The sequence below is a fragment of the Chiloscyllium plagiosum genome, unplaced genomic scaffold (genome assembly GCF_037043375.1).
Source record: "Chiloscyllium plagiosum isolate Xiang-an unplaced genomic scaffold, Cpla_swu_hap1 HiC_scaffold_8, whole genome shotgun sequence".
In the NCBI taxonomy this organism is placed as follows: domain Eukaryota; kingdom Metazoa; phylum Chordata; class Chondrichthyes; order Orectolobiformes; family Hemiscylliidae; genus Chiloscyllium; species Chiloscyllium plagiosum.
In genome coordinates this window covers 59,072,047-59,088,979 of record NW_028270146.1, presented here as the reverse complement: position 1 = coordinate 59,088,979, position 16,933 = coordinate 59,072,047, and the positions used below count along the sequence as shown (strand labels likewise).

The 16,933-nt window shown below is 41.5% G+C and overlaps 1 protein-coding gene across 2 annotated transcripts in view; it reads left to right on the top strand.

Annotated features, from left to right (window-relative positions):
- The window catches only part of LOC122553634 (factor associated with metabolism and energy-like), a 51,877-nt gene extending 38,249 nt beyond the window's left edge, over window positions 1–13,628 (top strand). For both annotated transcript variants that reach the window (XM_043697742.2, XM_043697741.2), the window contains 2 exons: window positions 3,660–3,840; window positions 12,596–13,628. In XM_043697742.2, coding sequence (XP_043553677.2) covers window positions 3,660–3,840; window positions 12,596–12,843 — 429 coding nt within the window. In that variant the 3' untranslated portion in view covers window positions 12,844–13,628. The remainder of the gene's footprint in view (window positions 1–3,659; window positions 3,841–12,595) is intronic.
- The last annotated feature ends 3,305 nt before the right edge of the window (window positions 13,629–16,933 follow it).

Here is a 16,933-nt window from a genome sequence, read left to right as displayed (position 1 = left end):
TCCTATCTTTACCCTCAGTGTCTGAGATGCAAACATGTTATAACCCTGCAGTAAAGCTGAGAGAACCTATTTAATCCAACTCGTCCCTGCCGACCAGATGTCCTAACCTAATTTAGTCCCATTTGCTAGCACTAGGCCCATATCCCTCTAAACACTTCCTAATCATATGCCTTTTAAATGCTGTAATTGCACCAGCCTCCACCACTTCCTCTGGCAGCTCATTCTATACATGCACCACCCTCTGCATGAAAAAGGCCCTTAGGTCCCTTTTATATCTTTCCTCTCACCCTAAACCTATGCCCTCTAGTTCTGGACTACACCACCCCAGGGAAAAGACTTTGTCTATTTATCCTATCCATTACCCTCATGATTTTATAAACCTCTGTAAGGTCACCCCTCAACCTCCAACGATCTGGGGAAAACAGCCCCAGCCTGTTCAGTCTCTCCCTATAGCTCAAATCCTCCAACCCTGGTGATATCCTTGTAAATCTTTTCTGAACCATTTCAAGTTTCACAACATCCTTCCGATAGGATGGAGACCAGAATTGCAAGCAATATTCTAACAGTGACCTAACCAATGTCCTGTACAGCCGCAACATGACCTCCCAACTCCTATACTTAATGCTATGACCAATAAAGGAAAGCATACCAAATGCCTTCTTCACTATCCTATCTACCTGCGACTCTACTTTCAGGGAACTATGAACCTGCACTCCAAGGTCTCTTTGTTCACCAACACTCCCTAGGACCTTACCATTAAGTGTATAAATCCTGCTAAGATTTGATTTTCCATTGCTCACATTTATCTAAACTAAACTCCATTGAAAAGGAACTATGAACCTGCATTCCAAAGTCTCTTTGTTCAGCAACACTCCTTAGGACCTTACCATTAAGTGTATAAATCCTACGAAGATTTGCTTTCCCAAAATGCAGCACCTCCCACATTTATCTGAGTTAAACTCCATTTGCCACTTCTCAGCCCATTGGTCCATCTGATCAAGGTCCTGTTGTATTCTGAGGTAACCTTCTTCGCTGTCCACTACACTTCTAATTTTGGTGTAATCTACAAACTTACTAACTATACCTCCAAGTTCACATCCTAATCATTTATATAAATGATGAAAAGTAGTGGACCCAGCACTGATCCTTGGTCCTTGTGGCACACCACTGGTCACAGGCTTTCACCCTCTGTCCTCTACCTTTGAGCCAGTTTTGTATTCACATGGCTGGTTCTCCCTGTATTCCATGAGATCTAACCTTGCTCACCAGTCTACCATGGGGAACCTTGTCAAACGCCTTATTGAAGTCCATATAAATCACATCTACCACTCAGCCCTCATTAATCTTCTTTGTTACTTAGAGTCATAGAGTTGTACAGCATGGAAACAGACCCTTCGGTCCAACCCGTCCATGCTGACCAGATAGCCCAACCCAATCTAGTCCCACCTGCCAGCACCCGGCCCATATACCTCTAAACCCTTTCTATTCATATACCCGTCTAAATGCCTTTTAAATGTTGCAATTGTACCAGCCTCCACCACTTCCTCTGGCAGCTCATTCCATGCACGTACCACCCTCTACATGAAAAAGTTGCCCATTAGGTCTCTTTTATATCTTTCCCCTCTCACCCTAAACCTATGCCCTCTCGTTCTGTAATCAAGTTCATGAGACATGATTTCCCATGCACAAAGCCATGCTGATGATCCCTAATCAGTCCTTGGCTTTCCAAATACATTTAAATCCTGTCCCTCAGGACTGCCTCCAACAACTTGCCCACCACTAATGTCAGGCTCACTGGTCTGTAGTTTCCTGGCTTTTCCTTACCACCTTTCTTAAATAGTGGCACTACGTTAGTCAACCTCCAATCTTCCAGCACCTCAGCTGTGACTAACAATGATCCAAATATCTCAGCAAGGAGCCCAGTAATCACTTCCCTAGCTTCTTACAGAGGTCTAGGGTACACCTGATCAGATCCTGGAGATTTATCCATTTTTATGTGTTTCAAGACATCCAGCACATCCTATTCTGTAATATGGACATTTTTCAAGACCCTACCATCTATTTATCCACATTCTATATCTTCCATGTCCTTCTCCCCAGTAAACACTGATGCAAAATACTTGTTTAGTATCTCCCCCATCTCCTGCAGTTCCACACATAGGCTACCTCGCTGATCTTTAAGGGTCCCTATTCTCTCCCTAGTTACCCTTTTGTCCTTAATGTTCTTAATGTCTTCATAAAGTCCATTTGGATTCCCTTAACCCTATTTGCCAAAGCTATCTCCTGTCCCCTTTGTGCCTTCCTGTGTTCACTCTTAAATATACTTCTACAGCCCTTATACTCTTCTGAGGATTCACTCGATCTATCCTGTCTATACTTGGCATATGCTTCCTTCTTTTTCTTCACCAAAACCTCAATTTCTTTAGTCATCCAGCGTCCCTATACCTACCAGCCTTTCCTTTCACCCTAACAGGAATATACTGTGTTTGGACTCACATTATCTCAGTTTTGAAGATTTCCCATGCCCCCCAGTCAGCTTTTGAAAGTTATTGCCTAATACCGTCAAAGTTAGCCTTACTCCAATATAGAACTTCAACTTTTAGATCTGGACTATCCTTTTCCATCACTATTTTAAAACTAATAGAATTATGGTCGCTGGCCCCAAAATGCTCCCCTCGACACCTCAGTCACCTGCCCTGCCTTATTTCCCAAGAGTAGGTCAAGTTTTGTACCTTCTCTAGTAGGTACATCCACATATTGAATCAGAAACTTTTCTTGTACACACTTAACAAATTCCTCTCCATCTAAATCCTTAACACTATGGCAGCCCCAGTCTGTTTGGAAAGTTAAAATCCTCTACAATAACTACCCTATTATTCTTACAGATAGCTGAGATCTCCTTACAAATTTGTTTCTCAATTTCCCACTGACTATTAGGGGGTTTATAATACAATCCCAATAAGATGATCATCCCTTTCTTATTTCTCAGTTCTACCCAAATAACTTCCCTGGATGTGTTCCCAGGAATATCCTTCTTAAGTACAGCAGGAATGCTAAACCTTATCAAAAACGTCCCTCCCCCCAATCCTTCCTATAGTTTTGTATCCTGGAACATTAAGCTGCCAGTCCTGTCCATCCCTGAGCCACGTTTCTATAATTGCTATGATATCCCAGTCCATGTTCCTAACCATGCCCTGCATTCATCTGCCTTACCTGTCAGGCCTCTTGCATTGAAGTAAATGCATTTTAATGTATCAGTCTGACCTTGTTCTCTGCTTTGTTCCTGCCTGTCCTGACTGCTTGACCTGCTCCTTTTTCCAAATGTACCAGTCTCAGATTGATCTCTATCCTCACTATCTCCCTGGGTAATCCCCTCCCCCGGGCCACCTTAATAGCTTAAATCTCCCGAGCATCTCTAGCAAATCTCCCTGCCTGCATATTAGTCCTCTTCCAATTCAGGTGCAATCCATCCTTCTTGTACAAGTCACTTCTACACCAGAAGAGATTCCTATGTAACATAACCTTTAAGTTTTGATTCACTTTGTAATCTTATTTTTTTGCCTAAGATTTGTATTCAGCTTCCAACATAAAGTTTTATTGTATATTTTTTTCACAATCGAATGAAATTACTGATCATGGTTTTACTTGTTTCTTTACAGGCAATTCACCTGCAGGAACAGACAGAACTGAAGAGGAATCTTGCCCTGGAGACTGGCAATAGTAACAAGAAAATAAAGGATGTCGGAGCTAAAAAAGCAAGGGAAGCAGCACAAAATAACAGTCATCAAGATCAATGCTATATTGCAATAGCATATGATGATACATTCAGTAAAGATGATGGTAATTAAGTTATTCTTTGGATTAACTGCAAAGATGCTGATGAATTATTAAAAAGAAGAATTCTGGGCCTAACTGTCATCAGGCCTAACTTTCCATTTTGAAGAGCTTGACATTTTTCAAGTCATGATTCCAAATAATTTGTGTTTACAGAAATGTATTTTGAATAATATTTTCTATTAATATTAGACCATTTTCCTACTTCCAAACTGTGGGTCATTTTTGGGGGGGCTAATTTATCTGTACATAAAAAGGGTTTGCATGTCCATGAATACAAAGCACATCTCCTCACACATATAATCTTTTGACAAATATAGCAGTCAAAACAAATATTGAAGTAAATTTAATTCTTCCTACAGAAGCACAAGACTTTTGAAAACCACATAATTTAAAATGTGATCAAATTTGAACAATTTTTCAAGTTCAGGTTCACTTCGAGGAAATGTTGTTGTCTTTGGTGTGAGCAGGTCATCATCCTAGATCCGAGATTTCAAAATCTGTAGCTGCATGGCCTCTAATCCTGCTGTCCTTCTGTAATTCTTTGGTTCACATTGGTGAGAAATTAGGCCATTATTGTTTAGTTTTCATTTTTCATTCCTCAAAATTACTTTGTGGCCTGTCTTAATACCAATACAATGCACTACAGGACAGAAACAGGCCCATTGGCCCACTAAGCCTGCGCCGATTCCTACTCCTTATTTAGATCCACTATCTATTGCCCATTCACAGTTTTTATTCCTCTGTTTACCTCCCGTTCATGTGTGCATCAAGATATGCCTTAAAAGTTGCGAACATTGCTTCCACTATCTCCATTGGCAGTGCACCCCAGACACCCTTGAACCTCTGTGTGAAAAATGTTCCTTGCACTTCTCCGCTAAACCTTTCCCCTTTCACCTTGAACCTGTGCCCTCTTGAAGTTGACCTTTCCACCATGGTAAGAAGCCTCAGACTATCCACCATATCTGTGCCTTAATTTTGTGGATGTCTATCCGGTCCCGCCGAGCCACCATCTTTCCATTAAAAACAATTTGAGTCTATCCAAGCTCTCCTCATTACCAAAACCCTCGAGAGCAGGCAACTTTCTCTGCACCTTCTCCAAAGCATCCACATCCTTCTGGTAGTGTGGTGACCACAACTGCATGCAATATTCTAAATATGGCCTAACTAATGTTTTATACAGCTGTATCATAACTTGCTAACTTTTATATTCGGTGCCCTGGCCCACGAAGGTAAGTATGCTGTAGGCCTTCTTGACCACCTAATCTACTTGCGTTGCCACTTTCAGGGATCTGTGGATCTGTACAACAGATCCCTCTGTATCCCAATACTCCTAAGGGTTTTGCCATTTATTGTATAATTCATACCTGAATTTGATTTTCCAAAGTTTATCACCTTGCATTTGTCAGGATTAAACTCCTGCTGTCATTTCTCTGCCCAAATCTGTAATCTATCTAAATCCCACTGTATCCTTTGACGATCCTCCTCACTACCTGCAACTCTGCCAATTTTGATGTCATCGACAAACTCACTAATCAGACCACCTACGTTTTCCTCCAGACCATTTATATACATTACAACAACAAAGGCCCCAGCACTGATCCGTCCGGATACCACTAATTACTTATCTCCATTCCAGAAAGTTCCCTTCCACTGCTATTCTCTGTCTTCTATCACCATTAATATTTTATATCCATCTAGCCAGCTCATCCTGGATCTCATGAGACTATCTTTTGTACCAGCCTGCCATGAGGTACCTTATCCATTATCTTATTTAAAGTCCATGTAGACGACATCCAATGCCCTTCCCTCATCAGTCATTCTCATTGTGGGCAGCACGGTGGCACAGTGGTTAGCACTGCTGCCTCACAGCGCCTGAGACCCGGGTTCAATTCCCGCCTCAGGCGACTGACTGTGTGGAGTTTGCACATTCTCCCCGTGTCTGCGTGGGTTTCCTCCAGGTGCTCCGGTTTCCTCCCATAGTCCAAAGATGTGCAGGTCAGGTGAATTGGCCATGCTAAATTGCCCGTAGTGTTAGGTAAGGGGTAAATGTAGGGGTATGGGTGGGTTGCGCTTCAGCGGGTCGGTGTGGACTTGTTGGGCCGAAGGGCCTGTTTCCACACTGTAATGTAATCTAATCATCTCCTCGAAAAACTCAATCAAGTTGGTGAGACATGACCATGACCCCTATCACGAACAAGTCCATTCACTTCCAAATGTGAATAAATCCTGTCTCTCGGTATCTCCTGCAATAGCTTTCCCACTACAGACATCAGGCTCACTGGCCTGTAACTACCTGGATTAACTCTTTAAATAGGATTATTTCCTTTGAAAGTTGCTGGGTAATCAACCTAATTATTATGCAGGATGGCAGTGGTAAATGCTGGGCTGAGACCATTAGATCAAAGTAGAAATATGTAGTCGTATTACAGAGAAAGAATTGACACAGAATGAAAATCATTCAAGCAAGTGTTCTTTGCTTCATATCATGTGTTGAAGAATTAGACTGATAGGGCTGAACCTTAAATTCTTTTTTTGCAAAGTCTAAGTTGCACCAAGGATTTTGGAGGACCTCCTGCTGTAAGGCCTAGAGAGTTTTCTCACTGTAACTAACCTCATTGAATACCTACACTGCCCCTATGGCTTTCTGCTTCCATCTCAATGTGTTGGTGATCTCCCAAACCTTTAAATCCCCTTCCTGATTGTTCTTCCTGTGAACCCTATAGGCATCACAACTCCCAGATTGGTCCACTAACAAGGTGCTTAACAAACAATAATCCTCCTTAATTAGCAATTCGTCACTATCTAGTGAGGGACTTGGAATACCAAGAGCATAAAAGATGAGGTGAGGGCCCTTATGGTGTAGTGGTAGTGTCCCTATCTCTAGATTAGGAGTCTGGGATCAAGTCCCATCTGGTCTAGAGGTATGTAGTAATAAATCTAAATATATAACAGATGGAAGCCAAATACTCCTAACTTCAAAATTGGCCTTACTGATTACTCATTTGATTTTGCCACAAATCTTCTCATATTCCAGGCACTCAGACCCCTTTCAGATTCTGCCCATAGAAGTTACTGGCTAGAACTTAGCCATTAACCCCATTGTGTGTGTTTGTGGGCTAATTCTTCAATTAAATTATCTATTCTAATCCTAGTTTGGCTTGTTCTTTGTATCATTTTATACTTTTCATTTTCAAATACTGATCCAATCTACTTATAAATGCTGCTCAGTTACAACTAATAATAAACCATTCCATGTTCAATGTTCCCCTCCGTGGAGTATAGTCTTTCAACATTTTACAAAGGATAATCCTGAATGTATTTCATTGTGATGGTTTGTGCAACCATGAAATTAATATTTTTCTCTTTAACATATTAACAATGATAAGGGTTTAAAATTTTTAATTGGTTTGCCCCTGAATATTTTCTATTCTAATCAGAAGATCCACTACCTTTGAGGATGACCTCTCATTCATGGAATCAGTTTACTTTTCTGTTCACTTTCCATAGTTCTGAACGTTGTTCAGTTTAACTGCATGTGGTGATGGACTGTGACGCTGGGCACCTCAGGTGAAGGTTTAGATAGATTATCCACCTGACCTTTCTGATTGAAAATGGTTGCAGATGTTTCCGCCGTGTTTTTCCTACTGCCATGCTGACTCCCCTATCATTGAGATAAGGGGGATTTGTGGGTCCTTGTCCACCTCATTTAATTGCTCACCATCATGGCAGGACACCTGAGGGGTTTGATCTTTTATACATATATATATTAGCATATCTGTGTATGTGTGTATCACACACAGATATAAAGATCCTTTGGTTGTGGGTTGTCTTGCTCTGTCTGTTCTATGTTCCATCTGTTGTTTTAATAATAATGCTAAATGAGTAATAATTGTAGCTTCATCAGGTTGCCACTTCACTTTTAGCTAAGCCCAGTACTGCTCCTGATGTCGGAACAAATTACTGCAGATACTGGAATCATTACTGAAAACAAAAGATGCTGGAGATCACAACAGGTCAGGCAGCATCCATGGAGAGAAAGCAAGCTAACGTTCGAGCCCAGATGACTCTTCATCAGATGCTGTCTGACCTGCTGTGATTTCCACCATTTTTGGTTTTCAGTACTGCTCCTGATGTGTTCTCCTACAATCTTCAAAGATCCAGAGTTGATCTCCTGCTTTGACAGCAATGGTAGAGTGAGGGATATACTGGACTGTGAGATTATAGATTGTGGCTGAATACAATTCATTTGCTGATGGTAGTTCACAGAGCCTCATAAATTCCCAGTTGAATGCCTTCGAACATGATAGAGAAAATGCTCAGTATGAGGATGGGATTTGGTCTCAACAAGGAGTGTGTGACAGTTATTCCTACCAATATTAGCATGGATAGATGCAGCTAGCAGGTAGATGGATGAGGATGCATCACCAGAGGAATCAACAGCTTGATCAGCATTGGAGCTATGGACTCACTCTTGAACATAAAATCACCCACTAATTACATTCATTGAACTAAAACAAAGAACTGCAGATGTTGGAGATCTAAAACTAAAACAGAAATTGCTGGTGAAACTCAGCAGATCTGATAGCATCTGTGGAGAGAAAGCAGAGTTAATATTTCAAGTCTGGTGACTCTTCATCAAAAGTACATTCAACGTCTTTGCTACTCTAGTTGCTTCCTCCAAGTGGTGTTCAACATGGAGGACTAATGATTCATTAGCTGAGAGGGTGCAGTAAACTTGCTGATATTTAACCTGATCCAGTCAATTTTGAGTACAGGCAGTGCTACTCACTCCCAACCTGTTCTGGACCCATCTTGCCAGTGGGACAGGACATAACCAGGAATGATGCAACTGCTGTCTCACAGCGCCAGAGACCCGGATTCAATTCCCGCCTCAGGCGACAGACTGTGTGGAGTTTGCACATTCTCCCCGTGTCTGCGTGGGTTTCCTCCAGGTGCTCTGGTTTCCTCCCACAATCCAAAGATGGGCAGGTCAGGCAAATTGGCCATTCTAAATTGCCCGTAGTGTTAGGTGAAGGGTTAAATGTAGGGGTATGGGTGCGTTGCGCTTCGGCGGATTGGTGTGGACTTGTTGGGCCGAAGGGCCTATTTCCACACTGTAAGTAATCTAATCTAATCTAAGGTATGAATTAGTGAGTGTGAATATGTTGCTTGACTAGCCCGTAGGACATCTGCCCCTATTTTGATACAGGTCAACAGATATTTCTTTGTTGAAAGGGTTGACTGAACTTGTTATGTCTTCGTCATTTCTGGCACCTACATCCTTGGTGTGTTCCATTTTATTCCTTTTTGATTTTTCTATGGTGATTTGATACAACTGAATGGCTTGCTTGGCATTTGACAGTGAACCATAATAAGATGCATCTGGAATCACATGTCAACCAGACAGGGTAAATCAGGCATTATTAAACTAGATGTTTTGTTCCACAATCATCCAGTAAGTTCAAGGTCATCATTACTAAGACTACGCTTTTGAATTCCAGACGTATTAATTATGAATTGAATTTAAAGTCACCTGACAAGGTGGGATTTGAACTCCTCTCAAAAGAGCTTTAGTTCAGATATCTGGATCACTAGTGCAGTAACATCAGCACCTAAATGCTACCTAACCACTTACTTTTCTAAATTTGGCATCAATTTGATTTTAAAGTATATTCATTGCTTCAAAGTAAAACATATGGAATCCCATTTGCCTTTATTCATTTTTTTTCAACTTCGGTTCTAAAGTTGCAAGTGCAAGATAGAAGCAGACTTCAAGCCCTGAAGTAGAGCGTAGGAATGGTTGAATGTCAAGATGATCTGGTTAGAAGGCCTGTTTCATGAAATTAGATTAGATCAGATTAGATTCCCTACAGTGTGGAAACAGGCCCTTCGGCCCAACCAGTCCACACCAACCTTACGAAGAGTAAGCCACCCAGACCCACTTCCCTCTGACTAATGCACCTAACACTATGGGCAATTTCGCATGACCAATTCACCTGACCTGCACATCTTTGGACTGTGGGAGGAAACCAGAGTACCTGGAGGAAACCCACGCAGACACGGGGAGAATGTGCAAACTCATTTCTTTGTTAAGTTATAAGATTCTAGGCCCTGAAGACCACACTACTTACATCCTCATCAACCCCTCCTGGTCCTCCATGCTAACTCATTCAAACTCAAATCCCCATATACCAGCATGGACCCTCCTCTTTATGCCAACTCATGCCATTCACCCTCCCCCTACCCCATTGCCCTTTATGTCATCATGCAAACACACCCAGTATCCACCTTGGTCAGCCTTCATGAGCTATGCCGAGGTGAAATTAAATTCAGTTTTAAAAATATAATATAGCTATCATTATACAGACTTGATAGCAAAAATATCTCATTTGCGAAATGCAATTCAAATCTTTAAAAAAAAGAAAATCTCAACTAATAGAGTCATAGAGATGTACAGCATGGAAACAGACCCTTCAGTCCAACCCGTCCATGCTGATCAGATATCCCAACCCAATCTAGTCCCACCTGACAGCACCTGGCCCATATCCCTCCAAACCCTTCCTATTCATATGCCCATCCAAATGCCTCTTAAATGTTGCAATTGTACCAGCCTCCACCACATCCTCTGGCAGCTCATTCCATACACATACCACCCTCTGCGTGAAAAAGTTGCCCCTTAGGTCTCTTTTATAATTTTCCCATCTCATCCTAAACCTATGCCCTCTAGTTCTGGACTCCCCGACCCCAGGGAAAAGACTTTGCCTATTTACCCTATCCATGCCCCTCATAATTTTGTAAATCTCTATTATGTCACCCCTCAGCCTCCGATGCTCCAGGGAAAACAGCCCCAGCCTGTTCAGCCTCTCCCTGTAGCTCAGATCCTCCAACCCTGGCAACATACTTGTAGATCTTTTCTGAACCCTTTCAAGTTTCACAACATCTTTCCGATAGGAAGGAGACCAGAATTGTACACAATATTCCAACAGTGGCCTAACCAATGTCCTGTACAGCCGCAACATGACCTCTCAACTCCTGTACTCAATACTCTGACCAATAAAGGAAAGAAAATTACTGCCCGAAGAAGGTTATTTTATAAAAGCAAAACAAAACCTTATGTTCATAACTCTGCAAAGACTCCTAATCCTAAATGATCTAATGCCGTAAGCAAATTGGAATCCCCTGCTGAGGTAGTTGTACCTTTTGGAAATCAACCAAGAATTCATAAAGTGTCCTTAAGGTGATGTCAACTAACAACGACTGAAACTGCTAGTACACCACCTGACCTGCCAATCAAAGCAATACAGCAGACTTTTATTTTCACTTTCACTACAGCCTGTTTATCTTTCATTTGCAAAGGTCTGTGGATTTAATTAACTTCAGATCTCAACAATTAATCAATTTTATCTGCCCTTCAAGAATGTTTATAATTACCCTATAATTTGAAACTCTCGCACTGTTGGTTAAGGCCCTGCAACAGCCAACATAGGGTCTATCTAAACTCAGCACTATTTTCAAAAGACTCTGCTGAGTATCCTTCATGTAACAGTTTATATCCCACCTCCATTTCCCCCCTGGCAAAAATTGGAGCTCTCAGAAATGTGCTTCTACACCTGGGTATTTCTGCCATTTTTGAAGTGTATGGAGTTAGTCCTGTTTGCAAAATCCTGGTTGAAAATTTTAACATGTAGGGAAGATTTGCTTTCCCAATTTACTCCTCCTGAACTACTTATTCACGCTATTCTGTTGTCTCTCTGTGCCCTGTTGTCAAGATATCAGCAAACGTCTCCCTTGTGCCCAGATCATTTATATGACTAGTAAATGGGTGATTCCAAGAAAGGGATTTTGGGACATGCCAGCATTTGCATCTTGAAAATTAAAAAAAATTTCCTTATGCTCTTGGCTTTTCACTGCATGTCTACTTCTCTATTTAAGTGCCAACACTTTCTTTAACAGCATGCCCTATGCTATTTGGATCAAGTTTCTTATGAGGCAGCTTATCAAATGCCTTCTGAGAATTCATGCAACACATCCACTATATTCCTTTCACACCCCTGTAATGTCCTCAAAAATGTGCAAGGAACTTAGTCAAGTATGATATACTCTTGACAAATCTGGGCTGTTTGTTCTCCACTAATCCAGGCCTTTAGAGTCATTCATCAATTCTATCCTTTATCATAGATTACAAAGGGATCAAAAATGCTTGACCTTTTTGGCAGAGTTATAATTCACTCGTAATTCCAGAGGGAGCATGGTGGTAAAAAAGACACAAACTTGGCTGTGGTTTGCATATGCTCAGCTGTGCCCTTCCGTAGACTGCTTGACATTCATTTTTAAATTTATTCTGTGCGTCCAATGAAGCTAACATTAGGGCTGTTCTTACCCTCTTGTCCATGGCTGCTTTCCAGCATGTTCTACTTTGAGGAACTGCCCACACTAATTGGCAAGGTTTAGGCAACTGCCAACATGGCTTCTGTCTGCCTTTGTTGTTGGCACCAAGCAGGTAGGTCTCCAGCGACACTGAGCTTCCCTCCTGCTCAAATAGGCCATTTGTCAGTCTCCCAAACCTACATTGTAAATCTGGCCTAGTGTATCTGTGCCCCAATTTTAATTTTATTATACCAGGAATTAAACACTAGATATGGACAATGGAGCAGAAAATCTACAGCCCATTATTCAAAGGTTCAAAAGCACATCTTGTTCCATTTAAATAGAATTATGAACTATTTATGTTTTGTTTAATTCTCCTTTTTTAATTTAGATAATCCATGGAATGACTTTATTTCACCAATGCTCTTCATAAATGATAATGCGGATAATAATAAACACTTCAGGATAAGTAAACAATTTATGAAGAATCCAACAACATGGAACAATTCCAGCAATAGTTCCAGCAATGATTCCTTGGCATATTGGATGGATAATACCAGACAGTCACGGCGCAGTTTGATGAGAACTAAGACCGAACGAATCTTAGTGTTTGATGACTTCTTTGATCAGGAATTATAGTTTTTCTGTTGAACTGAACCAAGCCAAAACATTTCACAGTAACATGATAAGTTGGTGGAAATAGTTGACAATCTGCTTGGAATACAGCATGGAGAACGAACACAGATCACATAGGCAGATCAAGTAGCTGGAAGGCAATCCTAATGAAAACAAATGTTTGAGATGTCTTCACTTCAGTAACATTGTCTTCAGTGAAATCTGCCATTTTGCAGTGACAGCTGCACCCTCAGAGCAGGGCAAGAACAGCATTATATTGACCATGAGGGGATAGAGGTTTTACTTCAGTACACCTTGACAGAATGACCATTTTTTTTCTGCACAGAAAGCTTTCTATAATGTTTACTGGACACTGTTCATGCCTATGGTTTGGTTTGTTTCCATGGAGTTGTTGGGTTTGTAGCACCTTTCGCTTTCCTGTTCCTTTGTACTTAGTTTTCTGTTTTTTTTACATTCCTGCATTTAATGGACTTTATGGCCACCGGAAGCTTCCTGCACCAAGGTTTTACTTACCTTTCAGTATTCCCCTTGTGAGATATTGTGTTATGAGATATTGTATTAAAGGTTATCTTTATTAACTCAATCACCAGCTCGCTATATTTTACTGCATTTTCACACCTTATCAGCCCTTGCTACAAGCAGTGTTTACCTCTGAATAAGGGTAGCATACAGAACAATACCATATCCATCAAGTCTCCATGAAACATTATAATATTAATCAGCCCTTACTAACCATCTCCTGGACTTGAACAGATTAAGTACCTGTTAAATACTCTTTAACTGGGCCATTATCCCTTTAAGACACTAGCAGGCCCTTCAAGCCTGAGCCGATCCAAATGTACTGTCTAAACCTGTCGGTCAATTCCTAAGCATTTGTATCCCTCTGCTCCCCACCTACTCATGCATCTGTCCAGACGCATCTTCAATGAATCTACCGTGCCTGCCTCTACCACCTCTGCTGGCAACACGTTCCAAACATGCACCACCCTCTGTGTGAAGTACTTGCCGCGTGCATCCCCCTTAAACTTTCCACCTCTCGTTATTGAATTCCTCACCCTGGGAAAAAGCTTGTCTCTATCCACCCTGTCTATACCCTTCATGATTTTGCAAACCTCAATCAGGTCCCCCCTCAATCTCCTTTTTTTCTAGTGAAAAAAACCTAACCTACTCAACCTCTCTTCATAGCTAGCACCTTCCATACCAGGCAACATCCTTGCAAACCTTATTTACATTACTTTACATTACATTACATTACAGTGTGGAAACATGCCCTTCGGCCCAACAAGTCCACACCGACCCGCCGAAGCGCAACCCACCCATACCCCTACATTTGCCCCTTACCTAACACTACGGGCAATTTAGCAAGGCCAATTTACCTGACCTGCACATCTTTGGATTGTGGGAGGAAACCGGAGCACCCGGAGGAAACCCACGCAGACACAGGGAGAACGTGCAAACTCCACACAGTCAGTCGCCTGAGGCGGGAATTGAACCCGGGTCTCTGGCGCTGCAAGGCAGCAGTGCTAACCACTGTGCCACCGTGCCGCCCATAAGCACCCTCTCCAAAGCATCCACGTCCTTTTGGTAATGTGGCGCCCAGAACAGTACACAGTATTCTAAATGCGGCCGAACCAATGTCTTGTACAATATTAACATGATTTGCCAGCTCTTGTACTCAATACCCCATCCAATGAAGGCAAGCATACTATATGCCTTCTTGACCACTCTATCCACCTGTGCAGCAACCTTCAGGGTACAATGGACCTGAACTCTCAGATCTCTCTGCCCATCAAGTTTTCTCAAGGCTCTTCCATTCATTGTATAATTCGCTCTAGAATTAGACTTGCCTAAATGCATCACCTCACATTTGTCTAGTAAAGACACATCTGACAAAGATTCATCAGCAACACAGTGCTGTTTTATATTTATTCCACTGTTAGTTCTCCCTTCTTGCATGCTTCAATCTGTATGTAAAGATAATTTATTAAAAGCATCCATTTGTTTCTGGAAACTGTCATTGACTTTGGCCCTTTCCAGAATCCTATGTTCGTCAGGCTGAAATAGTTATCAAATGCATTTAAAACCTCTTCAAGTTTATCCGAGGTCTCATTAATGCTCTGACTTGCAATAACATTATCACTACTGTTCCAGTGGAATAAAGTGCTGTGTTACCCTGTTCAGCTTCAGAATTATTGTTGAATCTGAAGTAACCTGGTACCTCAAAGTTTGTTTCCACCAGTTTTGAATTTGACTTGGTCCTTCCGAGTGTCCAGACTTCTCATGTAATATAAGTTTAGCTTTCATTTTTCTAAACTTTTCATTGCTCTGCCTGAAGTTTTAAACGTTCCTTCCAGTATTTGAAACTTTCCCAAACTGCTCATCCTGCTGCGATCACTTTATCTCCCTGGGGTAACTACCATCTGGACTTGGTATTTATTTTTTAAATCAAGAAAAACTCTTGAAGATTGCTTTGTTTTAATTTATTTCAATAATACGGATGTTGCCAGGTCTGAAGGGTTTGAGCTATGGGGAAGGCTGCATAGGCTACGGCACTTTTCCCTGGAGAATCGGTGACTGAAGGGGTGACCTCATAGAGGTTTATAAAACGAAGAGGGTCTTGGATAGGATGATTAGCCAAGGTATTTTTTCCTAGGGTGGGGGAGTCCAGAACTAGAGGACATAGGTTTAAGGTGAGAGGGGAAAGATTTAAAAAGGACCCGAGGGGTAGCTTTATCACACAGAGGGTGGCGGATGTATGGAACAAGCTGCCTGAGGAAGTGGTAGAGGTTTGTACAATTACACCATTAAAAAGGCATCTGGATGGGTATATGACTAGGAATGGTTTACAGGGATATGAGCCAAATGCTGGCAAATGGGATCATGTCAGACTGGGATGTCTGGTTTGAGTTGGACCAAAGGGTCTGTTCCATGCTGTATGACTCTATTCCTTCCCTCCCTTTCCTGGAATATCACATATTTGGAATAGCTTTTCATTTGATTTTTCTTTGCTTCTTTGCCATTGTTGCTTTGAGTTAGGATCTTGACTGCAGGGATTTTAGTTTAAGCTGCCCTTGCCTGCATTCTGGGTTTTTCAAGTGATGTCTGCCTATTATGCCATTAGAATCCACCCTTTTAAAACTCTTTTTAAGAGCTTCTCACCAGATCTACAGACTTTGCTTGGTTCTCTGATTTCAAGTCTGTGATTGCTGGATCAGGATTTTCTTCACAGATCACTCTTACTGCTATGGCACAGCCTTGAATGACTTTGAAAGCTAATTTTCCAAACCTCATTACCTCCACTTTGGCTACGGAGCAGCTTTGGAGTTCCCCAATTGTCTGCTATTGAGTTTGATACTTTGGGCGCCACTTTTTCAGGTCTGACTGTTACTCATGCTTAAAGTTGAATTTCCAGTGCTTTGGATTTATTGCTGCTGCCATCACATTGCATGTTGGTTAGTCTATTTTCAAAAGCCCTTCCTGATGAAGGGCTTTCGCCCGAAACATCAATTTTCCTGCTCCTTGGATGCTGCCTGACCTGCTGTGCTTTTCCAGCACCACTCTAATCTTGACTCTACTCTAGCATCTGCAGTACCCACTTCTGCCTATTTTCAGAATGGTTAGTGAGACATTAACATATTCAAAAAACAAGTTTATTATATACTAAATACATACATGACGAAGTCTTACTTTGCAGAAACTATGATCATTCTCCCTTCCAATCTGTCAGTCATGTGACCTGTGATATTATCATTATGAGAGGTGCACACCCTCACACATTAACCTTTATAAACCCTTATACTACAGTTAGTAATATACCAATTTAGGCTGCAAACTATAAGGATCTTAAGGCACTGCATCCTCTGAGATGGATACCTTGAAAGTATGCAATATTTAGGAGAAGATATGTGCCCAGTGACAGCTCTCATTCAAGCAAAGGGCTCAATCAAAGCAACGTACATTTGGGAGAATAATTTTGTAAGCCCAGTTATTTGGCAGGATTCTCAGAACCAAATATGGTCCAGGTTTACGGGGCTATTACTCAAGGGGCTCAATCTTCTGAAGACATTGCCTTCCCTTCTCCGACTGAGGCACA